This window comes from Serinus canaria, chromosome Z, assembly GCF_022539315.1.
Source record: "Serinus canaria isolate serCan28SL12 chromosome Z, serCan2020, whole genome shotgun sequence".
In the NCBI taxonomy this organism is placed as follows: domain Eukaryota; kingdom Metazoa; phylum Chordata; class Aves; order Passeriformes; family Fringillidae; genus Serinus; species Serinus canaria.
The window spans coordinates 17,155,258-17,183,232 of NC_066343.1; the positions used below are offsets into that span (position 1 = coordinate 17,155,258).

Here is a 27,975-nt window from a genome sequence, read left to right on the forward strand (position 1 = left end):
TTTTGATATTCATGGTCAATTTTGACTTGAGCCTCAGAAAATGACATCGGTTTTGGTGCATCTATATTTAAGTGGACTCCATCTAAGCTTTAGGACACTGATCTGAAATATACCTGAACACACAATTAAAAGAAAACAACAACAAAATAAACCAAGACAAAACAAACAAACAAAAAAAGCCCAACCCAACAAAACCACCACCTAAACCCAGGGTAAATGCAGTTTCTGTGTCCTCTACTCCATTCTTCCTTGATCCCAGTCCAAAGTAAGTAAAATAAATAGAGTTCCTTACAGGCCATATGTCTGAAGTGTTTAGCATTGCCAATTTGAGTCATAATTTTAGAAGTACTTAGCTGTCACTTAGGTATCTAAATAGTTGGCCTGATTTCTAAAGTGCTTTGCACATGAAGCACAGAGTTCTTCTGAAAATGTGATGTCTGTAGTGGATAGTAAATATCCTGAAAGCTTTTCAGTAGGTTGATTTGAATTGTATGTTTGAATTTTTACCATTTTTTTGTGTTGTTTGTGTGTTTTAAGTGCAAATACAATATTATCGTCAACTTGAGCCCCATTTCTGATCTGCCATAATCAAGGACTAAGATTGTCTTGTATTGTTAGCTGTTCCTTCGTTTTAACACAAAATGCTTCTCTTAACTTAGAAAAACAAGAAAGAGTCATTGTAGTTTTGATGTGGATGGAAACTGACTTGAAAGCACAAGGTTTCTTTTAAGAAGAAAAAAGTCTTAAAACTGGGTTTTAAACATCTGTCTTTCAAGACTAAGGGTCTCTAGACAGGTAATACTTTAATTAGATGGAAATATTTATGGAGGGTCCAGTAACAGAGGGAGCTGGAATACTGCCCTGTTCTTGGTCTTTTGCTCAAGAGGTGCAAAACCTCTACAGAGGTGGGGTAGCAGGGCTTGTTCCCTCTTCTGGTGTGGAGGTACCCCACTGCTTTAACAACAGGATTTCCTCTAGGTCTTCTGTCATGAATTGTTCAGCAGAACCCCGAATTGGCAGCAAGCTGAAGGGATTTTTTTGGTGAGCCTGTAGAGGGATATTTTGTCAGTTCGCGTGTCTTAGGTGCAAAAATTTTTAAGAAAAGTAATTTAAAAACCCCACATTTTTTGTGAGCCACTAATGACCATGAGCTGTGGCACAGCCATATGAAACTCCTTCTCCCTCAAGCAAGTGCACACTGTTTCTATAATTGGACCTGATTAAAACTTTTCTTTACAAGAACCATCACCTTTCTTTGGATGGCCCGTGTGTCACTGTTCACACTTGGGCTGAAAAGCAGAGCTAATGAAGGAGTTTTCCAGCCCTTGGTGCATCTGTGGCACTTGCTTTCCCTGCTGTGCTGTGTAGTGCACTGGCTGCTTGTTGGCAACTTCATATTTCACGCTGCAGGGAATTGAAATGACTGAACAGACAGAAGAAGAGTTTTATTTGCAGTAGCCTGTGTATCCCTAGACTCTGATTTGGCATAAAACATCTGCTTCATGATCTGTTTCAAGGCCAGTTCCCTCCTGCCAACAAAGGTTATGACTTCAGGCAAGCTGTGCCTTTGCTGGTGGGGGGGAGATTTGCCTGAAGACTTGATTTAGTCAGAATCAAAGCATTCTGCAACAGAAATCTTTATTTCAATTATTCTGAAAAAGCAGCCAAATGGTAAATGTATTAACATATCAGCCTGTGAGTAAAGGAGGCCTTTGACTTTTGTTGTATGGGATTTTATGAAAATGTGAAGATATTGAATGTGTGGCTAGCTTTTGTTATTGTTCTGATGGTAAGAGAAGTGACAGATTCTCTACATGTACTTGCTTAATGAGCAGAGTCAGTAAGTAAATCTGTGCATGTTTGTGCATATTTTCAGTTTGCAAAGTTAATTGTTATATTGATACAGTTTCTGTTAAAGTCTTAGGAAATATGTCTTTTATGATGCAATATTTGGAGATAAATTGATGTATTAAATATTTTCTTGTATTCATAGGGACCTAATTTCAGGGGGTTTTGTCTCCTGCTAAAAATGGTCAGTTTTTCAAAGAATTATACCGATTTCTTTGTGAAGTGTCATGTTGAAACACAGTTACATATCTACGAAAAGAATCCATGTTATTTCTTGCAATAACATAGATAGATTCAACTTTTATTAAAGTAAGTAGTCTGTTGCTGTCTATGTGCTTCACTGTCATTGATGCACAATCTTTGCAACATATGGCTGTCTTTCCTCCTCAGAAAAAATCCTCTTTGTAGCTTTGAAAAAATAGTAATTGAATATTTGCATATCTCCAAGGAGCTGTGCGGGTTAAACTCAGCATTCGTCTTCTACTGTTCTTAGGCTGCTTTTGGTTTCGAACTAAGAACTATTGCTTTTATGAAGCGCCTTTTTCTATAAAGTTAAAACCTCACAGCAGTGCAAAGAAAGCCAGTGCTATAAAGGAGCTAAGTAGAGTCTTTAATAGAGAGAGCTAGGTTGTAAGTGGTTTTGTTCCCATGGAGCAGATAGATTTGGTTCCATCTGTTCCATATTCATAACAAAGGAGCTTACTTGCAGGAGGACTGACTTCCTGGGACTAGCATGGTAATGATCTTTTCACCACAGATTGAAAGGATTTGAAAATGGTCACTTCAGCTCAGCAGAGACCAGCTAGCCCTGCTAGCACTTCAGACCTGCTATTTTTCTTTAGCTCTGTTTCAAGAGCTCTGATGTCCAAGTGGAGACCAGGGGCAAGCAGCATTCCTTGGGGCTCAGCGTTGGAACTGGGGCTGTTTAAGAGCTTTGTCAGTGACAAAGAGAGTGGGATCAGAGCACCCTCAGCAGATTTGCAGGTGACACCTGCAGCTGATGGTCTTGAGGGAAAGGATGCCATCCTCGACAGGCCTAAAGTGGGCCTGTGCCAACTTCATGGATTTCAGCGAGGCCAAGTGCATGGTCCTGCATCTGTGTCAGGAAAATTCCAAGCGCAAATACAGGCATGGATTTGAGAGCATCCCTGAGTAGAAGGGCTTGGGTGAGCTGGTTAATGAGAAGTTCAATATGACCCAGCAATGTATGCTTGCAGCCCAAAAAGCCAATTGTTTCCTGGGTTCACCACAAGAAGCAGGGCCTGCAGGTTTAGGAAAGTGGTTCTCCCCTTCTCCATGCTGGTAAGATCCCATGTGGAGTGCTCTATCCACCTCTGGGGCCTGCAACGTGAGAAGGATGTGCTGGAGTTATTCCAGAGGAGGCCACAAAGATGGTCAAGGAGGATGGAGCAACTCACCTTGAGAGAGAGCTGGAGTTGTTCAGCCTGGAGAAGGCTCAAGGGAGCCTTTACAGCAGCTTAGTGAGGGCCGGTAGCAAAGGTGAAAGGGACTTTTTACACATGCATATAGTGATAGCACAAGAGGGAACTGTTTTAAATTAAAGAGAGTAAGTTTAGATTGGTTGTTAGGAGAAAACTCTTTACTCAGAGAGATTTTGCTGGAGAGGGAAGTGGTGGATGCCCCATTGCTGGAGGTGATCAAGGCCAGGTTGGATGCGGTTTTGAGCAGCTTGGTCTAGTAAGAGATGTCCCTCCCCATGGAGGGGTGGTAGTGAGAGAGGAGCCAGATTATCTTTAAAGCGCTCTTCCAACCTAAAGGATTCTATGATTTTATGAAAATGCATTTTTTTATGAATAAAACAAATATAAGCCCTCCTCCCTTCAATGTCATTGTCCCCTCCTCTACCAGTCAGTTCTACATCTGAAGAGTTCAGGATGTTTTGTCAAAAATCGTGCTACAAATACAGGATTAATTTTTCTTAATTTGACTATACTGTTAAAGGCAGAAGTGAAAAATTATTTACTGACAGTCTGGGTTCTGTTTACTAAATTTTTCTCATGGCCTCTTCTTTCTCAGCAAGAATATTCTGTGAACAAGAAATCTGAAGTCCACAAAATGTGTGTGAAAGTGCCTTGCTGGGTTTCATAATTAGGATGCTCCAGTGCCAGCTTTGATTACACACCTCATAGGCTTTCAGGAAAAAAAAAATCCATTTTGATCCAAGAAAAAAATATTCTTGTCTCTGCAGGAAATTTCACAAGGGCAGAAGAGAAAAATGCAGGAGCATACACAAGCACTTTTACTTGGCTAAAGAACAAGTTACTCAGTGACCCCTAAGAGGTGAACTGGAAGGTTATAGAGATCTTAAAAATTAACTAGGAACACAGAACAAGAACAATCCTTCTGTGTCATTGGTTCTGGGTGTGCAGTCTCTGGAAGAAGCCTTGAGCCCCCCAGGTTTATGATTGTCCTGGCTGGATGTTGTGCTGGGGTGTGCTGGACTCCACACCGCTCTGTGCTCCAGGACGCCTGGTGCCGGCGGCAGCTGTCAGTGTGGGATGGGCAAGCAGCAGGCATGCCTGGCCTGCCTTAGCTGGTACTGCAGCAGCTGTGTAGGCATACTCAGGGGTGTGTTTGGCCTTCAAGCCAACAATACCATATTGTATAATTCATAGATATGTATGAAAGCATCTGCTACCCTTGCTGCTGAAGACTCCGGGATCAGATGGTACGCACGTATTTGCAGCTATGATGCTTCCCCACAACCCAGAGTGAGAGATGTGACCTCAAATGTGGATTTTTTTGGTTGGTTGGTTGTCAGGTTCTGAGTTCTGAAAGTTCTGCCGCAGCAACTCAGGGAGAAAATCCATGAATTTCAGTGACTCTTTTCCTAATTAAGGTAAATTAAGTGTATCCAGATTTCTTTGAAGAAACTCAAGGCATGGAACCCTCCTTTAAACATGAGAGGAAAGAAGCACCTTTTGCACACTGTCATGAAACTCTTCCAAGCTACCAGAACTATATCCAGTGCAAATGTTTGTTGCTGTAGATTAGCCTGGAGCTGAGACAAATGTGAAAGGGGATTTTCATGATTGCAGAAAGTGGGCTAAGAACTGGCAGGGCCTCTCTAGTAGGATGAGGCTTGAGTTCTCTGCACTCTAATCTACACATGCAGTAGATTAGAGGCACTTAAATTGAACAATTGGACACTTGTGTGGTTGAGAGAAGTTAATTCTGCAGAAATTTTGTCCATCTCTTTTGAAGTTAGTAAATGGCAGCAAGGTTTTCCAGTAAGATGTTTTGTGTTGTCCTATATTGTTTTCCATATGTATGTTCTTACATATGAGAAACACCATTAGAAACTGCTCACAGCATAGGTATACTGGTTCTTTCATTGGTTAACATGCAAAGAGTAGAGAAGTAAGTTTTCTGTGCAGTGGTGTTTGCTTGGATCAGGAAGTAGCAGATAGAAAATAAAGATAAGAATTTCCCAATCTGCTGAGTCAGATTGTTAGTGTGAAACGGGACCTGTAATCTAGTAGTGAGGTAGAGTTCTCTCTTCACTTCTGAGAACAGTTGTTAGAGCATTCAGGAGAAGAGAAGCTCAAGAGGTACCCATGTGTTTCAAGTCTGATGCAGTATTCATTGCTTTTAAAATCATTTCCAAACCACCAGGGCTTTTAAGTCTCGGTTATGGAAAAGTGTACACATATATGTCTAATTTTGAGTTCATCTGGGAATGATCCCTGGGAATAGGGCTGAACATCCTGTGGTATACATTATTCTTAAAAAATAAAAAGAAGACTCAGAAGGAAATAATTTGTGGCAGAAGATAATGAAAGGTTAGCTCTCCCATGGGTGTCTTAGTCTTTCCCACAGTCACAGTTAGAGCAGACTATAATCCTTTTCTGGCATAGATGGGACATGTCAAATTCCTGACAAGTTCTCCTTGATGAACGTATGAACCTATTTTCACATAGGTTGGTTTTTTAAAATATGGATTTCAAAACATGAGTAAGACCTGTGGCATTGAAGACAGGCAAGCTAAGTGAAAGAAAATAGGAGTTTAAATAAAAGTGCTATTCCCTCGTACACTGGACAAATTTTGACTAAGGACAAAACTTCAGCCTAATGTGTTCTTGAATTTTTAATGGTAGAGGTCACAAATTGAAGGGTTATATCTGTTCTAAGGACTGGATATAAATTTCTGGCTTGTATGATGGAATGATTCAGTATGCCTTCTGCAGGGCCTGAACAAACTGGAAATTCACATGGTAATGGTGTACTGTTATTACTACAGAGCTGGCATCGGTTTGTCTGTACTCAGTTGTGGCCTAAGACTGTGGTAGCAGTAATGAGGTACAGGTCTCTGCCTGAGAATCCTGATGTGTCATAAGAAGACCTTCAATTACAATGGACTATGATGTATTTTCCAAACTTTAGCTTGCCTAATACATACCTGGTTTCCATCCTGCAAAATTCTGGGTTTATCTGTATAAGGGTGGTGCCAAGGTGCTATTAGAACTTTTCCAAGAGATAAACCTTCTGAAATCTTTTGAGCAACGTTATTATCTGTAAGCAGTGTGTTTGCAAGCTCTTGTACCTGCACATGCACTCAAACATTCAAAATGGCATTATTTTCGCCTTTTTTCAACCCCCTAAAACTCCCATTTTGTGCTTTTTTCCCTAAATTTCCCCTGAAAATTCTTGAAAGCTTTTTTGTATCTTTACATCTTCTCCCTCCTCCCCAAGACATAAACAGACTTAGTTGCCTTGCATAAGTGAATAGCAAAACTAGCATTTCATGTCTAGGTATGTGTTCACAACCCTAGAAAATGCATGTAAAATTACTTATTTGTATTTGTAAACAGACAGAATTTACAAGTATAGCATGGAAAGATAGAACTTTTTCTAAATATTTTGAAGATACTGGCAAACCCATGAAGAGGGACTAGAATAGAATCCTTCCCTCTTCTTTAATTTTAGTGTCAGCTGTGGCAAAGCTAGTAATGAATAATATGAAGTCCATTAAAGTATATGAGTTTAGTAACAATACAATACCCACAAATTCCATGCGGGTGAACATGTTGCTTTAAAGATCACAAAGATCTTACTTTTCTAACAAGACTATAATGTCTCTTCAAAGGATTTACTTGTGTCTGGTTCTTAGAGATGGAAATTAGCAAACTGGATAGCTGCTTGAAGAAAACCATTTCATTTCTAGTGATACCAAGGGAAAATCAAGTACAAAAGAGCTTATGGAAAGTAGGAGGATATATTTTTCTCTAAGTGCTTTATTTGATAGTATTAACTTGTTTTATTAGCAATTTGCTCTAATACAGTCTTAATGTAGTACAATAACTGTGTTTGGTTTGTTAATGCCACTGAAATCAGTAATGAGATCTGAGGGTTTTATTTCATTCTAGTTAATAAGTGTGGTTTGTTGCAATAGAATATATGACATCAGTCATTTATATTGGGCTAATGCAGAAATGTTAGCACTTATTTGGAGGTATGCAATACAGTTTGAATTTGTGAAAGACTGTAACTGTGTTTCTGTATGTGAGAAACACCTGTATTTGCAGGTGTTCTCACATACTTTCTTGTATGTGAGAAACACCTGCAAATATTTCATGTGGAAGCAACTATATGGTCCGTTTTTCATTCCTACATCCTTATATTCCACAGGAACTTACGTGCAACTAAAAGTCCGTGCAAAGTAAGATATGCTTTTGTTTTATTTCCAGCAGAGCTTTCTTTGTTTTTTAATGAGAAAAAACACCACAGTAGCAAACTGATTCTCTGAGAAGCTCAAGTTAGTTGCAGTTACTTAACAGCTTTGCTCTAAACATAAATGTTCTTGCTTTTTAGAAAAAGAAACAAAAGTCTTTGCAAAGAACTTTGAGCTTTGTTTTCTTACTGGTTCAAGGCTCAGTTGAGAGGAACAGTGCAGGCACAGCTGGATTTTTCACCATCTGTAACATCTGTTTTGTCAGACTCTTCAAGGTGTGAAGAGTACAGGCTGCCCTGTGCTCAGGCTTTGCTGAACTCAACTGGACTCAGTGACTTGGAAGCACAGATGATAAAAGTATGACTGCAAAAAGCCTTTGGACTGGATTCAGAGTGTTGCCTCATATGAGCCCTCAGCTGCTGTTCACCTCTGGTGGTGTCCAGCACTGAAGAATTTTGGGTTGCTTTGATGTTCTGCATTAAAACAATCTGACTCCAGTACACCACCAGGCCAGCAACAGACAAAGCTTGTTATTAAATTCCCCCTTAGAGGAGAAACAGGACCTTCCTGAGAGAGACATAGGGCTAGACCATGCTAAGAGGAAATACTAAATGAGTGGCTTAGTAAAATTGGAAGTCCATGGTTTAGTTTCCTAACACACATGGCTGGGTTTTTTGTTTGTATGACTTTGATGCAAAACATATTTTCAGTCTCTACAGCCTTCAAGCAGATATATAAGCTGCAATGGATTAGAAATGCAAGAAAAATTATATTCTTCCTGGCCAAGCAGTTGCAATGGGACAATTAATTCAGCATTAAGTGCAGAAACAGTAACTCTGTATTGCTTTCTTCCAAGAACTCTTGCTAAAATAGCATTTGTCTGGCAACTCATTTCCATTTACTAGGTTATTTTTAGTAGGTCTGAGAAATATAGTCACTTGTGAGATAGGCCATAATAATGCAGTGTGTTTACACAGTGCAATGCCAGTCCAAATTATGTTTAAGACATTAGGAAATAAACATAGGATTTCACAAACTGTTTGTTGTGGACATACCTTTTATAAAGTCTTTTTGTCCATGCTGTGCACTTTGTCATTTATGTTTTGAATTAAATGCAGAGTATAAGTCTGTGTTTGTGTATAGGCATGTACCTATAGATGATATACAGAGATCAGTGCAAAAATTAAAGACAGATGTAGTTGAGCATACAAGAGTAGTGCAAAATATGCATTTGTATTAGGTGTCCTATTAACAGTGTGGGGTTTAAAATATGCAATTGAACATTCTAGTACCCGCACTACTTTTGCTTGTACTAAGCCATGAGCAGTAATAGCTGTCAACTATGTTTGTTTGTTCACATATTTATTTATTTATTTATTTTCTTTCCATTTCTAGTAAATTTTTTTTATAAGTTTATGAGTGTTGTCAGCAGCCCTGGGTCAAATGGTTTTAGATTGTCTCTCTGTTGGCTTGAGACTTCTGAATCTTTAAGTTGCTCATTTTTTTTTTTTTTAAGTTGCTAATATTTTTGTGTTCTCATCTTGATTATTTCTAAATACAGAGATGATATTATTGGCTAGAACAAAGCTACCAGAAAGTTTAGTTGTGATTTATGGAGGAATTGTGCTTAATTATTAGGTCTGAAGAATGACTTAGTCATAATCATTCATATTTTAATTTTCTCAGAATGGAGTAATGTGTGTGCTACCAGAACAAATCTTTTGCTGATGGGTTAGAATGGAAGAGCAGACATGTAAAGACTTCTAATTTAAATTCAAGTATTCATGAAAAAGTGATTTCTGTAGGATCAGAATTTATCTATTTTAATTTTTTGTTTGTTTTAATATGTATAGGAGAAAATGATCTATAAATCTTTTCAAGTAACTTATTTTTGATAAATAATTTTGAAAAACCCTGCATTGTTCTTAGATATGGGTCTTCATGTATGCACATGGAGGAGTGCTGTATTGGTTGATTTAATTCTAGCTGACTTTTTCTGTTGTACCATTTATGCAAATTCCTAACTTTTTTTCAATCTAAACTGTGAGAAGAATATTAATAACTAATTCTGCATTTACCTGACTAATTTGAATACATTTATGTTGTATGGTAAATCACATGAAAACCTACAGGGGAAAGGCTGGGTTTTTCTAACAACTAATAGGCTATTTTTTTTCTTCTGACTTGCACAAATTGAGAAATATTGCCTGTGGCAAACATAATGGAAAACTGCATTTTTAATGCTCTCACACATACTCATTTCTGTACAAAGAAAGAAGCAGATGACTCTTCTTAAAATTTTCTAAAGCTCTGTAGCTGAGCCAGGATATTGGATGTTAAAATACCTCAGGTTGGTGGAGTTATGATTTGCAGGCTGTAAAAGGTTGCCTGGGTGTTGGATTTGACTAATGGCAGTGCTACTGTGCCTGAAAGGGCTAGAGGCAAATCACAGCTCTAAGTATTTTCTCCTGAAGAGATTGTCTGTAAATTACAGGTCTAAGAGAGTGCAAGGACTGCCTAAACATGGGTTTCTGATCTCCAACATCCAGCATCCTGTGTACTAGGTTGCTTCAGGTTCTCTCCTTGTTGTATTTCTCCAGGTGCTTACAGAAGTCATATATATACAACCCTTTTGACTGGGCAGTAAGTGTTAAATATTTACTCAAGGTGTATGCATGTGGCGTCTCAATTTATTGTGCTGGAAAGTTCGGAGTTTATGCTCTATTGGCTTCTGAAGCAATACTTGGCAGTCTGAAACAATATTTCTGTTCAGTGGTTGTGGTTGGGAAGCGCTTATCAGGGCCAGAGTTAGTGTAACAGGGGGTGCTAGTAGTAGTACATCTGCAATGAACTGAGATGAGATTTCTCAGGCATGATTGAGGCATGATTTCTCAGTTCTTGCCTACAAGGACACCCTGTTTGCTGCATTTCCTAGCACACAGAAGAAAACATAGATCACATTTTTAAAAAATGCAGTGAGAACATTGCCTTCTCCCCTGTGTTTCACAAATGGTGCATTATAGTGCCTTCAGAGAATACTCCAAGTGAACTGGTGATAGAAATTGAAATACAAATAGTGAGAGAATTACCATTTGCAGAGTGTCTGCAGAGGCATGGTGAGGTTTGTTTTCTTACTGGTTCAAGGCTCAGTGAGGGTGAGGGTGTTGTGTTTCTGCATAGGGAAAGGATGTTCTTTACCAGTGTCCTCACATTCTAAACAAAGGGGCTGTTGGAGTGCCTCAGATAAATGGAGTGCTCCTTCCAGCTGAACCAGTTTTGCTTTCTAATAAGGCCCACAGTGGCTTGTGCCATGAATGCTAAATGTCTTTGTAGTTCTAAAGGAGGATTTGAACTGCATTTGTGATTCCTTTTCTTTCTCTGTATCTGGACTTGCATTTTAGGGAAAAGGGCAATCCTGTAATTAGAAAGTCAGGAATGAGTGAGAAGGCCAGCAGAGGTAATGACTGATTACATGTGAATATCAATAAATAGTATGGTGAGACCATTTAAGTGGGACATCCTGATAACTTTCTGTAGGTTAGAAACTTAGCCTCAGGTATTTGCCAGTAAAACTGTTGCCTCTCAGGAAAGGAAATAATTGTTGCTTTTGTCACATCAATAACAGGTCCTGATAACTAAGTTACTTTTGAATTTTTTTTTACATTTACTTTTTAGTTAGCTCATTTTGTATGCTGATTGGTTCATATCTTGATGACTCCTTTAATGAGTTGTGGGGATTTATCATAGTAAATTGTACAGCATAACTGTTTTCTGTAGATGCTACTTTTTTGTTCTCTATCTGCAGCTTTATGGAGCCATTGAATAACTCTGCTAATTGTTACCAGGCTGAGGAAGGACCTAACCTGTTATTTATATCTAATATATTAATAATGTATGATGTGTTTTCTAGCCAAGAACTACTTAGGAGGGAGATGAGGGAATTGTATATATATTTTTAAAATTTAAATATAGCTAGCGAATACGGAAATATTTATGGTTTGGCTGTAGATGAGGAGAGAATAATTTTTATCACTTTCTTTCCTTTCCTTACAGGGTATAAAAATGGTAGCCAGAAGCAGTTCAGAAACAAGAAGTTTTCCCATCTAATTTGTCATTATAGGCTATTTTCAGATCCAGCTTGGACCTAGTCCTGTGTGCAGTAGTTAATTGTAGATTTTTTTTTTCCTAGTTCAACTAATGTAGATGGAATTCTCATCTGAGGAACACAGAGCTCATGACTTAAATTTCTTCTCAATTGTGGAATTTTCCTATTAAAAAAAAAGCTATCAAACCAGTTACTTTTATAATCATTGAGATGTTTTCATGTATATTGTGATTTCAGAGGTATTTTAGTGTTCACTTTCTTCTCACCCAAGTAACCATGAGGTCTAAGACATTTTTTTTAAGAGTGGGACCCAGGAGATTTTCATGAAGTTGCTGGCAAAGGTGAGGTAGGGCAGGGGAAGTGGGAAGTATAATAGAAATTGTAATAACATGTAGGAAATAGCAACATTTCAGAGTTCCTCTTCTGGAGGAACTGGTTTCCACCTGACACAAACTAAACCAGTCAGATCTTTTCTAGTCTAATATCATTAATGAAAAATAAGTGAATATAACATATTTTACTTCTTAGAGGGGAGTTTTTCCAAAGGTTTCTTTGTTTTGCAGCAAGGAATCAATTGCCTTTTTTTTTTCCATGGGAATTCTGGCTTTTGAAATGGAAAGTATGACTTCGGACAGGCTCTGTTAGCATCAGAAGCTTCTTGCTCTCAGAGCTGGCCTGTATTTATAGCTAATATCACCTTTAAAATGGGCAAATAGAAAAGCCATGTAGCAAAGCCTTAGGGTCCAACCTGATTTCATTCAGGAAAGAGAATGAAATTTTTTGTTGTACCACATGGAAAGGACAACTTTTCTTATATGGTAACTCATTTCAGTGCAATGTAGCAATTGCAGCAACCTGAGAAGCAGCTTTAACAAATGCCAGCTGACAAGGAGCAGTCCTCTTTCTCTTTCCTTGATGCATTCCAATGGGTGATACATCTGGTCTTTAAACAAAAACTTAAAACTTTGGTGGATTTTTTTTTTCCTTTAAGATGAAAGGGAGAAAGGAAGAGGAGGGAGGGTGGAAGAAAAAAATTGATTGCAGTCATGCATCTTCCCAAACAGCATTTAATTTCTCCAGAAGGCCAAAGAAGTTGCAATGTATCCTTTCATCACCTTGGTCTTGGTTGTCAAGGAAGATAGAAGTGCTGAAAACTAATACTTGATTTTTTTGGGTAATCATTATTATTCTTTCTGAAAGTGTAAAACACTGATTAAAGAGGAATCTTTCTGAGTTTACAGCAAACATTGAAAATACATAATTTCTCTGGAAAGAAGAAAAGCACTATTTCAAATTTCTTGTTAAGACTGTGCTGTTTTCTGGAATGATGATTTAAGTGCAACTGTTATGGTTGCAATAAGACAGTTCTTCATTATATACTCTACAGTTGCAAGAGAGTGTAATGACTAGGGGAAAATATTTCAATAGTGAATGGATTTTAATATTTTTCTTCCCAAGAACGTGGCAAATCACTAACTGTTATTTGCTCCTGTGTGTGTGTAAATATTGTGTTGAACATAAGAGCTTCAGTGTACTAAGCATTAGTTTTCTGTTTTCCCAGAAAGAATAGATTTTATTTCCAGATGAGATATTATTGGCTCCTAGCTCTCCTAGCTGGTCAGGTATTGTAGTTAGTCACTGACTAACAGAGTATTCTAATAAACAGCAGCTTAAATAAGCAAAACATACTCATTTTATGGACATAAACAAGAGCATGTGAGCATCAAAGCAAAAACTTGCCTTTAAATAAATGTGTGCCATAATGCAGCTCTGAAATAATTTCTGGGCATAAAAAATCTGTCTGTGATGAATTTACTGTGGGCATTCAGTTTTGTCTTATATTGGAAATGTGATTTTCACCTTTAGGATAGTAATTTGGTAATGATTATAGGATTCTTATCTTTTGAGAAACCTACAACTGCCTGTTTAGTCTTATCAAAGTAATTAGCCAGTTGCATATATTCAGTAACGGCCACCAAAATGACATAATTTCCTGAAGATAGCCAGAGAGTGCAATATTGTGCCCCAAATAACACACCAGTTACTGCAAACTCAACAGAGGGAAATTTTCTGACTTGGTAAGATGCTATAGTCAAAGGCAGTTGTCCACTCTTAACTGCTTGGCATTGTGGGAGGAGAGCATCATTTCTACACACTTTTTTTTTTTTACTAAAAGAGGGGAGCAATTTTTCAAGAACTTCAAGATGCAGAATCACAACATGAATTGTATTATATTCTTTACTTTGCTCCTTTTTTGTGTCTGTACTGAATTTTCTAGTTCTCGGTAAGTTCTAGGAAAAATCAGATGCCTGTCCTGCAAGCGCATCATCGAAGACTTAGGAAATTTATTTCAAATTAGTTGAGGAGCCATTCAGTTGAATGCTTAATATGAAGACAAAGAGTTCATATGTCTAAATTGTTTGTCACACACAAGGACATAAATGAAATAAGTGTAAACAGAGGAAACTAACATCTTGTCAGGCCAATCATGTTTCCCAGTAGTGGCCATTTAATGCAAAATGCAATTCATTCTGCCCTAATACATAGATTTTGAATGTAATTAAAGAAAAAGTCCTCTGCAGTGCTTCAGGTAATATTTTTTAGCAGTAGCTCTTGAGATGTTTTCAAGAAAAAAAAAAGTGAATGGTCTTTCACAAGCAAAGATCTTCATGCCCAAGTCAAGTTACTTGGTTGTGTATGTTGAATTGTTGGCCAATGTAAAATACAAGAATTGCAGATATTGAGAAAATTTATTGGTGTGTAAATATTGGCAGACAGTGCCCTGGAGGTGAGAGGCAGGCATATTTCCCTAATATGTTGTATTTTTAGACAGGAATGGTTATAGAAAGGAAGTTATCACAACACCACTTTTTTCTGTGAAATGAGAAGGTGCTGCCACTAGCCCTTTTGCATTAGGGCTAGACATATTTCCACTTAATTTTTTTCTCCTAATGCAGTAAGAATTCTTAAAAATTAAATACTTTGTATGGAAAGCTATGAGAGAGAGCAGAAAGTAGGAATAAACTGATTTTGTTTTGTTAGGGATCATGTTTTGACTGAAGTGAGATGAATATTTTCCCAATAAAGACTAATGCATATGGAGACTGAGTTTGCTGTTAAATTTAATGGTGTTTATTTCTACTTTGCTGAAAGTATATAGATAATTCCATTTTTACCACTGTCATCTTTGGTGTAATTTTGTTTTTTTCATCCCTTTTTGAGTTGTTGAAGTCCATGGCCTAAAATTTCAAGGTTATCTTTTCTCTGAGTATTCTGTATGCTGAAGTGTTTTTTCAGTGTGGACGCATGCATTATAGCAAAAAACATTTTAAACAAGTGTTCAAGAAGAAGGTGTGGAAATGTGAGAGGAGGTAATGAAACATTGAAAGTTGCATGTTCTTAATTTCTTCCATGTAAAATAATAAAGAAATTAATTTGAATAAAATCTTCTGTTATTATATGCTTTTGGATAATCAAGCTACTTTGTGCACTTGAAGTCCTTATCTTCAGGGATTGAGTGTGTCCAGTCCTTCAGATGAAAGAAACAGAAAGAATGCGTAATTTTAGCACAAAAGATATTTTGGATTTTCACTCTATTACTCTTCTACTTATTTTTCCTTTTTCTTCATTTTGCAGCTTCTGCGATCCCAGATACTGGAAGGAGATCCTGCCTAAAGCTTAAGGTGTTTGTGCGACCAGCAAGTAAGTTCTTCAGATTAAGATTTTGAGGGTGGCTTTGTAGTACCTGCTTTCCTGTGTGTTCTAGTAAACAACAAATTTATTTTTTTATGGTTAAATCTTGTATCTGTTCTCTACACACAGCAATGTTTGTGTTACGATTTTCATTGTATTTTCGTATTTTTCTTCATAAAGCTTTTGTTTGAATTACTTGGCAGTTGCTATCTTGTTGTTTCTTGAACTTTGTACAAATGGAAGACTTATACTGGCATTTGGACAAATGCCACAGACTTTAAAATATGAATATGCCTAATTATGTATAGTAAATAGTGAGAAAAAAAGACAGGAAAAAAGGAAAGTGGGGAATGTAAGGGTGTTTGACTAACATATTTGGCTGTTATCTCTATTTTTGTTATAGACAGCTGTATGAAAACTATAGGTGTTCATGATCGTGTTTTCGATGTTAACGACAAAGTAGAAAATTCATTAGAACCAGCAGGTTAGTATGCTTAGAGAATCTCTTTTAACAAATGCCTGTATGCCTCTGGTGCTTCAGTACTTTTTTCCTCTTCTCTCTGCATGCTTTGCATGGTACAACTGCCCTGGTTTCACACATTTCTAGAAGTGCTAATACAGCTTGTGGTGTACTTTCTGTATCCTTGTTTAATTCAGGGAAGTAGAAATGTTGCTTTATTTGGTTTTTGTGGGGTCATATGATTTAGCAAAATTTAGTGTGTGCCAGTATAAAATTTCTGCTGGTATCCTGGAGCCATTGGCCCATCCAAGCCAAACACTCAACACATTAGCAACACACTCTATTTACTAATTGGACCCAAAGTTTTAGAAATATAATCAATGGGCATACTTCATTTGTTAGCTGGTTTCAAAAGACCTTCAGAAAAACAGGACCACTTCTTGTTTAATGCCAGTGCATGACAAAGGTATGCAACTGAGTTTTTGTTTAAAAAGATCTAGTCCTTTAAAATTATATATAGCTGTATATGTACTTCATTAGGCAAAGTATCATTTTACGTATGTGCATGTACACACACTCACACACACCAATATTTAGGTAAACATATAAATACAAATTTCTCTCCTGCTTTTATTGAAGCCAACCAAAGTTTTGGGGGGCTTTTCTTGCAAAATACTGCATTAGAAATAAGGATTTTCTTCACTGGCCTAGGGCAAAGTTACATTAACCTCCACCATCAATCAAGCTACTGTGTCTCCCTGTGGGAAGTGCATGTGTATTGTTTGTGTGGCTGAAGCTTGTGAAAGATAAAACTGTATATAATTCTAGGGGTATGAGTAACCCAAACGACTTAAAAGGAGTTAAAATTAGGTAGGTATGTAGGAAAAGTATTTGCAGTAGTGGTAGACATATTCATTTTATAGGCACCTACACCATACCTATATGTTGTATTGAAGCCTCAATAATGAAAATAAACAGTCAAATACACAAATCATATCAGATAATATTACATACGTATCATTTATTACATACCCTAAAGAACAGATTACTGAGATTTTTTTCTTATGTTATTTGAATGTAATGCAACATTCTCTTTGCATATAAAGCAGCATATTAATTTTTTCTCTTTTTTATATGCAAATCCTTTAGTTAAAGTTCATTAGTTATACATAAGTATAATAAGACTTTTACAATTTAGCTGATTTAAATATTTTACCTATGGATAAGCGATAGAATTTATTATTTTTCTTTAAAATATTTTTCAGATATTTCCTAAAATTTGGAGTTTGTGAATCAGAGATGTTCTCTAAGAAAATCTAAATGCATGGATAGTCCACTTGCATTGGCCATATTTATACATTTATTAGCAGCATTCTTCTACAGAAGACAATAGGATGTTCTCTCACTGTCTCTACCTATGAAATTCAGTGCACTTTTTTGCACTTTGTGATTTGGTGAACATGGTCTAATTAATGTGCCTGATACTACTTGCAAAAAAAGTGAACTGAGTAATACATGCCTGATTTTGATAAACTTGGTAAATTTTTGTTTCAGCAGTGTTTCTCACTTCCTGCTGATTGGCTATAACTAGCTAGCATCGTCACAAAATCATTAGAAAGCAGCAGGCAAAGCAGGCAAGCAAAATCAAACAAAGAGCATCCTGCAGTCTGAGATGAAATACTGTTTGTGTTACCAGGGGGAAATAATAGCTTTAATGAGAAGGTTTAGTACCACAAAATTCCCACTCCTGATATCAATGCATATTTGTGTTATTAATTGGGCCAGTCACCATTAGATAATCAGTCACTCTGAGATGTGCCAACTGCTGTCACATTTCTCTGTTGTTGGCTTGTTAGGGTTGCTACTGCCTTGGTGGATCTTGTTGCATGTGTTCTGTGTCGTGTACTAATTTACATGTCTCTGACGAGCATCTTCTGCTTCTGTGCTCTCCCCTAGCCTGCCACGGTCTTCTTCCACAGTAGACACAAGAATCAGAAAGCAGGAGGGTCATGTTCAGCAGATTACTCACTGTCATCTTTCTTGTAAAAATCACAATTTGTGTGTTTTTTGAACCCTTGTAATTTCACTGGTTTTGTTCAGAAATTTGGAGGAATCTATAGTAACTGCACTTTCACAAGTGGTGAAAGTAATTTTCTCTATTCCTATTCTTTCCCTTCTCTTTCTCCTTAGTGCTAAAAAAGAAAAAGCCCTTAAACAAAAATTGCAGCTGTGCATATCTGAAAGTTGTACCTGAAACATGTGATGTAAGGCTGTGTGATCTGAAAAATTAATGGCTGTCAAAATATTTTGTTCTGTATTGCTGGTATTTCCAGTGTTTAGTAGTGACCTTCTGGATTTTGCTCAAGAATCTTTTCCTCTTCATCAATTGTCTTCAGTGTTTCAAATGATGCCCTTTTCCCCAAGCCTTAAAGGCTGTGCAGTTGTGACTCTGCACCTCCAAGGAAAGTCATATTTGTAAAGTGATTTTCATAACTGCAGATGAATTGTGTTCTAACATATGAGTGCAGAAACATTGTAACAGCATTGAGAGAAAACCCAGATGATTTCTCAAAAGGAATCCCTTAATATTACATGGAAATTAATTCTTCCATGAAGAATAGCTTTATAAAAATGGCATCATAGAATGTCTCTGTATTTTTCATTTTAGAGATGTAATCTTTTTAGCTTAGTGCTTTTTCATTGAGTTTTTCAGCAGTAGTCAGTGTTCCAGTTGTGGCAGTCAGTGAGAATGAGGATTTATTACTGCTATACACTAGTTCTACCCTATTGTGTTTTAGTGCTGACTCACTGATGTAATTAGGCCAAAATTGTTGACATTCAGTGTTGAAAATTCAAACTTATTTGCAATTCTGGAGGTATAAGGTTGTACACATCATTCTCCTCTGTAGTTTTAGTTCATCAGCAGTGAGTAAATGTTTCTAAATTGGGAAGAGCTAACTTTAAATACATTAAAGGAGGTAGAACTGGCAACACATGGGCATTTTTTCCCTGTAACTTCTTAAATATGTTTTAATTGAGAAGCAAGCTTTTGTGAAGTACTTAATTGTCATTGCAGTGTCACCATAGTACAAGGCTGTAACTCAGAAGTGAAATGTGGAACAGCTTTTGGTGTTGACAATTACTGAAAGCAGCATTTTCAGAAGCCAGCATTCAGTGATACTTTTAGATTACTTTGGAAAAATTCTGGAGGAAAAGACTAGGGCCTCATTTGTGCCCAATATGCCTGGGAGGGTCTCCTTTCTGTACATGGTGTGGACCTTCAGCTTAAGCCATTCCAGCCAGACTTTCCCACTGGTGCCATAGAATCACAGAATGGGTAAGTTGGAAGGGGTCACTGGAGGCCATCTAATCCAACCTCTGTACACAAGCAGGTTCCCTAGAGCATGGTACTAAGGGTTATATCCAGATGGCTTTTGACTATGTCTGGTGAGGGAGACTCCACACCCTCTTTGGACACTCTGTTCAGTGCATAGGCACCCACAGAGAGAAGAAGGTCCTTCTCTTCAGGTGTAACTGAAACTCTTCTGTTCATCTGAAAGTTTGTGCCCTTTGCCTCTTATGCTATTGTTTGACACCACCAAGAAGAGATGTCTCTTTCATGAACATATTTACGGCTTATCGGTGCTTGCTTTTCATACTTTTGCCTCAAGCAGCACTGAAACCTGTTGATAAGCCTTATGTGATTATAGCATCAATTAGTGCTGGAGAAAGTACGTGTGATAAATTGCTAATTCAGTTTACTGTGCTCCTTGCTGTGTAACTGAACTGGGGCTGAAGAGCCTATTAACCTAAATTATGCTAAGTGCTCTCCTGATTTTGTGCAAGGTATCAAGGATATGAAAGGGAGGGAGCTTGCCTGTGGCTAAAGCCAAATAAAATGAAGGCTCCGTGAGAAAACAGCATGGTGATCCCAGTGTCCTGACTCCTGCTTCCCTTAGTGCCCCTAGCTGGAAATGCTCAGTCTCACCCAGTGTAATTCTGGCAGTGCAATTTTTTGAGATGAGAGCTGAGACAGGAACATCATAGACATATTGACATCTCTTATAAAATAGGGAGCTTATTTCATTAAGTAGATGAGATACTATGCTGGAAACTTTGGTGTTCTAAAATAAACTTGCAGATACATTTTGAGGCCACTTCACACTTCCTAAAAAGGTTTGGCTTTTTCTTTTCATTTAGTAATGAGAAACAACAGCTGATTTTTTTATGGCAAGCCATTGACTGATTGCTTTTTGAATAGCTAAATTAGATAGCTTTGGATATGGAGGGCCTTGCGGAGAAAAATACCACTGCTATAACAACACCAAAGTTGATTTTGACTTTGCCTACCTTTTCAATTTCATAAGCTCTGGCTTTTAGGCTGATCCTAAGTTTACAAAAACTAAACAGGGCTTTCTTTATTATGTGTCATATATTTAGTATTTGCTACCTTGTTTTCTTTTGCCACTAATGCATAAGCATGTTTTCCTAACTCAGCTGGTTCTTTTCTCATTAGTTCTAGCAGCATATATGTAAATCTCTATTTTGTGTACCATGATAGGTAGTGAGATTTTCCAGATTGAGTATATATTCTATAAAATTGGTGACTGTCATGTGTTAGCCTTTAAAATTTTATTTCAAGAAAGAAGGAATGATCTTACATCTCCTGCTCACCCCTAGATGCAACATCCTTCAGTGGAAATTTTGTGCATGGAAGGGGGAGTCTATGCTTGGGCTTACAGGCTGTCATTTCAAATTCAGGAGCCAAAACCTGTAACCGAATAAGGGGACTAACTGCAAAATTAATTGTGGGCCTGTGCAACGCTTTTGAAAATCAGGTGTTTTTATTTAGCTGCCTCCCAACTGATGTTGCTATCTAATGAGACATCCAAAGCTAGAACCACAGTGTTTTACTGAAGAGGAATCTTTCATTCCTCAATCTGCTGAAATCCAACTTACTTTCTATTCATCTGGTCTTCAATGGGAGTTCTGCCAGTAAGAAATGGAGGACTTGGCCCCAAGTTGGTTACATAATGAGGTATTACACGCTTGTGAAAGTCAATGACAGCACAAAGTTCATTGCCCTATTTCATAAAGGCACTGAAATCTACTTATAGTTGTGGCTCAGTGAGAGTTTATTAAGGATGCAAAATCTCATTGGAATGTATGCTTTCTGTTTGAACAGATGATACCGTACATGAGTCAGCCGAGCCATCCCGTGGTGAGAATGCGGCACAGACACCAAGGATACCCAGCCGGCTTTTGGCAACTCTGTTGTTCCTCCTGGCAATGCTTTTGATATTATAGCACAGTATGCTCCGGCAACCTGTCACAGAAAATACCAGGGTCTTCGAACATCAAAGATCCACCTAACTGCTCATCCCAGGAAAGGGACTTTATTGTTTTTGCAGATGTCAAATTGTTATTTTTCCCTTTTCTTCTCCCTTTTAGCCTGAACTCAGCAAAAATTTGAAGGGGATAACTAGCTTCAGCACCCACCCCTACCTACCCTGTGACTTTCTTAACCCCTCCATATAAATAAAAGGACTTCAAATGAAAATGCCAAACTATAATAGTGACACTAGTGATTCTTATTTTCTTCTGCATTCTCCTTTAAGAAGTCACCTCTGTTAGCTCACTATGTCATCCGTATGTGGACAAGGAAGTGTAGTGGCAGATGCAGTCAGTGAGGGATAAGGAAAGTGAAAGAAAACCCGGGAAAGTCTTTCTCTGTGATACAATATTTATGCCTTCTCGTTCAGCACTGTAAGATGGTCATGCAAGGCATTGTGTCACCATGTCAGGACTGGAGGGGAGATATTAGGAATAGACATAACACCATTTCCTCCAGAAGTTTCTAAATGAACAGGCTTCTGAAAGGGGAAGATGATGTTTCTTATGGGACTCTTGAAACATCTTTGACAGTAAAATTTTTGCTCACAAGTAGAAATGCTGTCTTTGGTGAGAGGAAAAAATTAGTACTTAGGAATGTTAACACACAGCAGGCAAGGTCAGATTTAGGAAACTTCACTGGGGGTGTGAGTGCCTCTGTTATTTCGTTTTAAGGGGATAATGCACACCGGCTTATTTTATTTTAAAACAAATCACCGTGGTGCTAAAATTTTTTTCTTGAAATGCAGAGGCACTTTTGAGAATAAAGTGACCTTCCCCAGCGCTGACTTAGTAGCTGATAGCCTTGGATGCTGCTCTGGGTGTTAATACATGCTAAAAGAGGACATCGGTGTCCAGAGGAAACATGTTTGGGACACAGGATCTCAAGTGTTCTCTTGATTTGTCTCTCCTGTAAGTTCCTCAATCATGGGAATAAATCACATGTAGAAGAATCCAGGGCTGTCTAATAGCATTGTTTGGTGGGGGAAAAGAAAAGAAGTGTGGAATATTAATTCAATGTTGATTTTTTATCTTTTCCCCTTCCAGCACAGTTTGAAGAGTAGAGGAAACGTGTTTATCAGCCGGAGATAAACTAGATGGGCTCCCAAAGACTTAACAAAATATTTTTTTAAAAATCCACTAGAATAGAAAATACATTATTTAGATATTCTTTATGCTGAGAGTGAGTATATATGCTTGTCCTATTTAAACATGAGAGAAGTGGTAACCCTTGATGCAATTAGGAAATGGGACTGTCTTGTTTGATGGAACTAGGAGTGACCCTGTTTAAGGAATCTGAGCCTTGGCTAACAAAACTTTAAAAAGTAATTTGCCAGGATGTGCAAGCCTTGGGGTATTTTTTGGCTAGGCTGCCATGAAATTTGGACTGCTAAGCATAATAATCAATGAAATTTCAGACCCAGACTCAAACAGAGCTTTTCTGACAAAAACTGCAGTAATTAGGTTAAAGGTGAAACAAAATGTGGGGCACATTCAGGCAAAACAAGGTGTTTCTATATTAATTATGAAGAAAATTTCTGCTGTAACAAAATTGAGTGATGACATTAGTGGACACCACTTCATGAACTTTATGTTTTTAAATGAAGAAAAGCCTTCCAGAAGTTGAGGCAGGAGAGGGGAAAATAAATTTGATATATAAAGGGAGGTTTTATTCATGCTGAGCTATGACCTGGGCTTGCCTGATATCATACATGTTTATGAATACATGACCTAAACCTATAGGAGGAATGCAGGAAATTCATTCTAGTGTGGAGTGCACAGAATAAAGATACGCAGTCCAAACAGTGAGGGAAGTCATCATCTCTTTACAGGCTCTATGGTTTTGCACTCTTTAAGGTGTATATACTTGATATACACACTAATACTTTCTGTAGGTAGGAATTAAAAAGCTTTGGATGAGGTGAGCCTAATCAGAATGCACCTTATCAAATGGATTATTAACCAGAGTACAGATAATATTGCATGATGTGTAACCATATTAAAATGATTTACAGTAATTGCAGGCAGTCACACAAGTAGGGCAAATTTGATGTAGAAATGGTGACATTTGTCATCCTTTGTCTCTGAATGATGTTGAAGACATCCATTTACCCACAGCAGAGGACTATCACTTAACGTTACTCATGGTGAAACTCACCCCTTCATGTTGTCCCAGAGCCTTGCTGCATACGTGAGGGACAATGCAAGCAATGATCCCTGGGCTGCCCAGCATGGCTGGAAGCAGCGTTCCAGGCTCTGCCAGTTTCATACTTGATGGCATTAGGCAATCCCAGTCATACTAAGTACACAAATGTTGTTGGGTTTTCTGTTGTGTTGCAAACCTCTGGATGCTTTAAATGCAGATGTTGCTGAAAATTAAGGAGTTTGTTGCTCCCTTACCCTTCATCTGCCCCTGCTCAAGTCTGAGGTACTGATTCTCCCCAGCCTTAGTGGGTTACTTACACCCATGACCTGCACTCCTGGCTGCCAAGGGCATTGCAATGTGAAGCAGGAAAATAGGGATCAGTCAGTTTAGTGGATACTGTGTATCCTTCAATAGACAAGGTAACATTTCGTGTTAGTTTAGAATATTGTTTTGTACTGTACTTACCTGGATGGCGAAGGAAAGACAAGTAAAACTTAAAGCTATGTTCTTTAAATTCTGTATTATTAGCAACCTCTGTTGTATATAGTGTTTGATAATAAAGTATTAATTTGATTCTTATGTATTTTGTAAGTGAGAACAATAGACTTTCAGGATATTAAAATCACGTGTTGATTACAAGACAGAGCTTTGAAGCATCAAGTGTGATCATGGCTGAGAACTGAGAGACAAGTGGCCATGACACTGCCGCATACAGGACTCATCTTCGAAAATCGTTCATCTGTTGCAAGACTTCACAATGTCAAGACCTGGAACAACATGACTTTTGATGATCAATGTTTTATCCTCGGTGTTTAAAGGTCTTATGTTGGAGCCCTGTGGTTTCTGTGTTAGTTTTGTTCTTTTGTATCATGTTTGTTTCTAAAAAGGCTTTGGGGATATAACAGCTTTTCTGTTATTTTGTTTGTTTCTTTCTTTTTAATTTGTTTTTTTTTTTCCTCCTCTTCCTTCTGGATTTGTTCCCATGAATAGTTTTTTCCAGAAGGGATCTTGCCAGTGTCATGTGCGATATATGTATGTACTTGGTTCCAAAAGAAATAGAAACAAATTTGGGAAGTACTGAGAGTAGTTGAGTAGATTGTTTCCTTTCCTCTATAATTATGGAAGGAAAATGGTTGTATTTGTACCTGTTGATTCCCACCCCTAGCCCTCAAAACTGAACTTAATTCATTGCCTTATGAGTGCAATGGTTCAGCCACTTTCAGAGGTTTAGAGTATTAACTCTTCCCCTCTTTTCATTACACTTGGATTTTGTAATCACCAGTTTTAATGTACAACCCTCCACACTTCTCTTCCCTCTTCCTGCCCTGCCTCCTCTCCCACCCTCCTCCTTTTTTAATTTGGAGCTGTGAATGGGCAGATCTGTTTCTGGTCTGGCATCACTGAGTTTTTCCCATGCATTCGCCCTCGAGCTTCTCAGATGTGAGACAAATCTCCCTACAATAGGCTTGCTGCCATTGTCTGTACAGTTTAATAGATGCTGGCATGTTGGAGGTTACCCATGAGTCTGCGAAATCCGCTTACCATGCTTACTCTTGACACCCCATTGAAGACACTCATTGTGTATGCATCTGGGTATGAAAGTCCAGCTCAGTGTGGTCCTGTGCTTGTACTGCCCTGCTTTGCAGTTTCTTTGCACTTATTCATTGAGTGCTGTTTTTGAAATGCTTACATTATATAAACTTAAAAGAAAATGTTAAAAAAAAAAACAAAACACCCAAACGCCCTGCCCCATAAGATCTGTATTTGTATATACACGTGTCCGTACAATTATACTTAAATAAAATTAAAGATTTTCATCATTTTAATTGGTTCCTTTAGACTACCTTTTTGTTTAATTAACTGCATTTTCATTTTGTGGGCTGTTTGTACCTACCTTACCCAGAATCATAGAATGGTTGGGGTTAGAAGGGACCTTCAAAGGTCTTCTAGTCCAATGCCCTTGCAGTGAGCAGGGATATCTTCCACTAGATCAGGTTCCGCAGAGCCCCATCCAAACTGACTTTGAATGTTTCCAGGGACAGGACAGGAATTGAGAGGAGTATGAATGGGAACGGGTGAAAAATCCACATTAAAGGCACTACAACTGAGTACCTAGAGCTGTAACTATCAATGCCCTGGCAGATCTCTGCTCTTCACCTTTTTTAATGTGTTTAAAGCTCTTCCAAATACTTAAGAGGGTAAGGAGCTGTATCAGCCAAGTGCTGGTGCATTTCATCATCACTTTGCCTTGCTTGGGGCCTTGCAAGTGATCTTCCTCCCCTGGGTAGCAAGTGGTTGTAAGGTGCAACTCTTACTTCTTGAAGAGTAGAGCCAGCCCCAGAGTTGTGAAAATAGGCCACGTGCAGTCCCCCTCTTTCCAGGATGTCTCTCAGACAGGAAAAGAGGTCTGAGAAGTGGTTTTGAAATATTAGCCATATCTTTCTTTACGAAAAAGGCTCAGAGCAGCCAAGCCTAATGAATGGGAGAATTCCTTAGGGGACCTTATAGAACCAAGGTTTTCTCCTGAAGGGAAGGAGTAGAAAAGTAGAAGCAAGGAACTGGATGGCTTTCTCTTCCTTCTTCCTTCCACCCTGCCCCCAAAGGCTGATATAGTAGTGCCTCTCAAAAAGTACAGGACTGCATTGGTGTTGACTTGTGTTTAGCTCTGAAAGAATTGTCTTTGGCAGTGTCTGCTCACTATTCATATGATAGATTGAACCTGAGAATTTGGGTCATAGAAGGTGGGGAGCACAACCAAAACCTGTAGTACATGCACTGTGCATTCAAAACTGCTGCAATTACACTGTGTTAGCATTAAACTCACAGAAAGATTTTTATTATATTTAATTAGTTGACAGGGCAGCAAATTAAAACTTACTGTAACCTTCTTTTAAAATGAGAAGTGACAGCTTGGTGAGAAGAAGTGTCTGAGTATTTGATACAAAGAACTGATGCACCATTTTTTTTCCTCTGGAGCTGGGTTGTTACTACCAGGAGAGGGTTATAAGTGACACATGTTCAGTATGTTTTAACATACTACCCATGTCCAGAAAATATCCTGCGGTCTGACACACTTAATAGCCTTTGCTCAGAAGACACTCTGCTTTTGCTGAGAATGGTATTTGATTTCATTTTTCTGCATTAGTGTGCACAATGGGCCTTTGTACTCCCTCATCTTCCCTTCTGCAGAATATTTCTGTTCACAGAGTACCTCTGAGGGCATTCTTAGGAATATTCAGGCATGCATCATACTGCTATAATATGGTTATGTGCCAAAGTGGTTTTATTCATTTAGAACAAAGCTTTGATTTATACAGGTTAGAGATGTGGTAATCAACTGGGATGGTTTTACAGGCTTTAACAGCGCAGGAATCAAAAGTACCTCCTTCCTTATAACTCTTATTTTTGTTAGCATTTGCCTTTACTAGGAAGTTTAGTTTAAAGCCTGATTCAACTTTCTATTGCAGGTGTATGCATAAGCGCCCACCAAGATTGTCTTCACTGTAAATGCTGCAGTGCAGGCAGCTCTTATATGTGGCTATTTGTGTTTGCTTTCAGCAGATTTGATTTGTTCCTGCTAATCAAACCACCTGAAATATCACCAATTTGAATTTTTGTTGAAATTTTCCCTTCCCTTGGAGCACATAGAAGATTTTAAAGCAAAGTCTTTGTTGGATGAAAAAGTAAACTCTAAGAAAAATTCAAAAAGAGATACTAGAAAAATTTTTGTGCTAAATAGGTTTTCTGTTGGTTCCCTCCCCCAGATAAGTCTGTTAGCTGACTAATACTGTCAGTCATATTTCATTTAGAAGAATTCAAACCACAAGATAACTCTTGCAGCCACCAGCACATCTTGAAACACTCATTTTTCCTATGATGGTTCTTCAAGCAAATTCTCATGGCATTTGATTACACAAGGAGGAGTATAAATATGAGAAATTGCAGGGTGGTAACTAGATGTGTGTTTGGAGGGAAAGAAGAATTTTCTGTTTTTCTAGCATTTTGTGAATGCATGCAGTGCATTCAAGATCGAGTACAGTGTGATTTCTAGACTCCTCTCTACCTTGTCATGTAACTCTGAAGGATGGAAGGTGCCTCCTGCTGTGGATACCATCACAGGTGTCACAGTTCTTGGACACAGCCAGTCTCTCAGTTCTTATATTCAAAGCCTGCTCTCCCTAAGTGCTATTTTGGGGGACTTGCTCACTTACCAATATATACTTTCCAGTACTAATTTCAGCATCTAAACACATTTATCAATCCACAGTCAAAATGGTGTTGAGAATACTGAAGTTTTTGTCTGGATGGTATTTTTGAAAGGAAAGGTCAAATAAATCAATAAGATACAGAAGGTATGTCTCCCACTGATCCTTGTTCTGCTGAGAACCAATTGTGCCTTTTGTTCTCATGTACTGTAAGTTAGGGTCTCAACTAATTGCTTGACTAATCACTGACCACTAGTCCAAGAAGTTTATGAGGCTTTGTTTTTTTCTCTCCTCACTGCCACTTTACCTGTAGCCGAACAAAACAGTAAGAAGTCTAGAAACAACACAACATAAAGAAAGCATCTTGAGGCCTAACATGGTAACCCTGATGAGACACTGAAGTCTCAACCCATTTGCACTTGGGTATTGGGAATA

General features: G+C 38.1%; 1 protein-coding gene across 1 annotated transcript in view; it reads left to right on the top strand.

Annotated features, from left to right (window-relative positions):
• EFNA5 (ephrin A5) overlaps nt 1–25,161 on the top strand; it is a 207,236-nt gene extending 182,075 nt beyond the window's left edge. Inside the window, exons 3-5 of the mRNA XM_050986511.1 lie at nt 15,282–15,347; nt 15,742–15,822; nt 20,984–25,161. Of these exons, the coding sequence (XP_050842468.1) occupies nt 15,282–15,347; nt 15,742–15,822; nt 20,984–21,105 (269 nt within the window). The 3' untranslated portion in view covers nt 21,106–25,161. The remainder of the gene's footprint in view (nt 1–15,281; nt 15,348–15,741; nt 15,823–20,983) is intronic.
• Nucleotides 25,162–27,975: the final 2,814 nt, after the last annotated feature.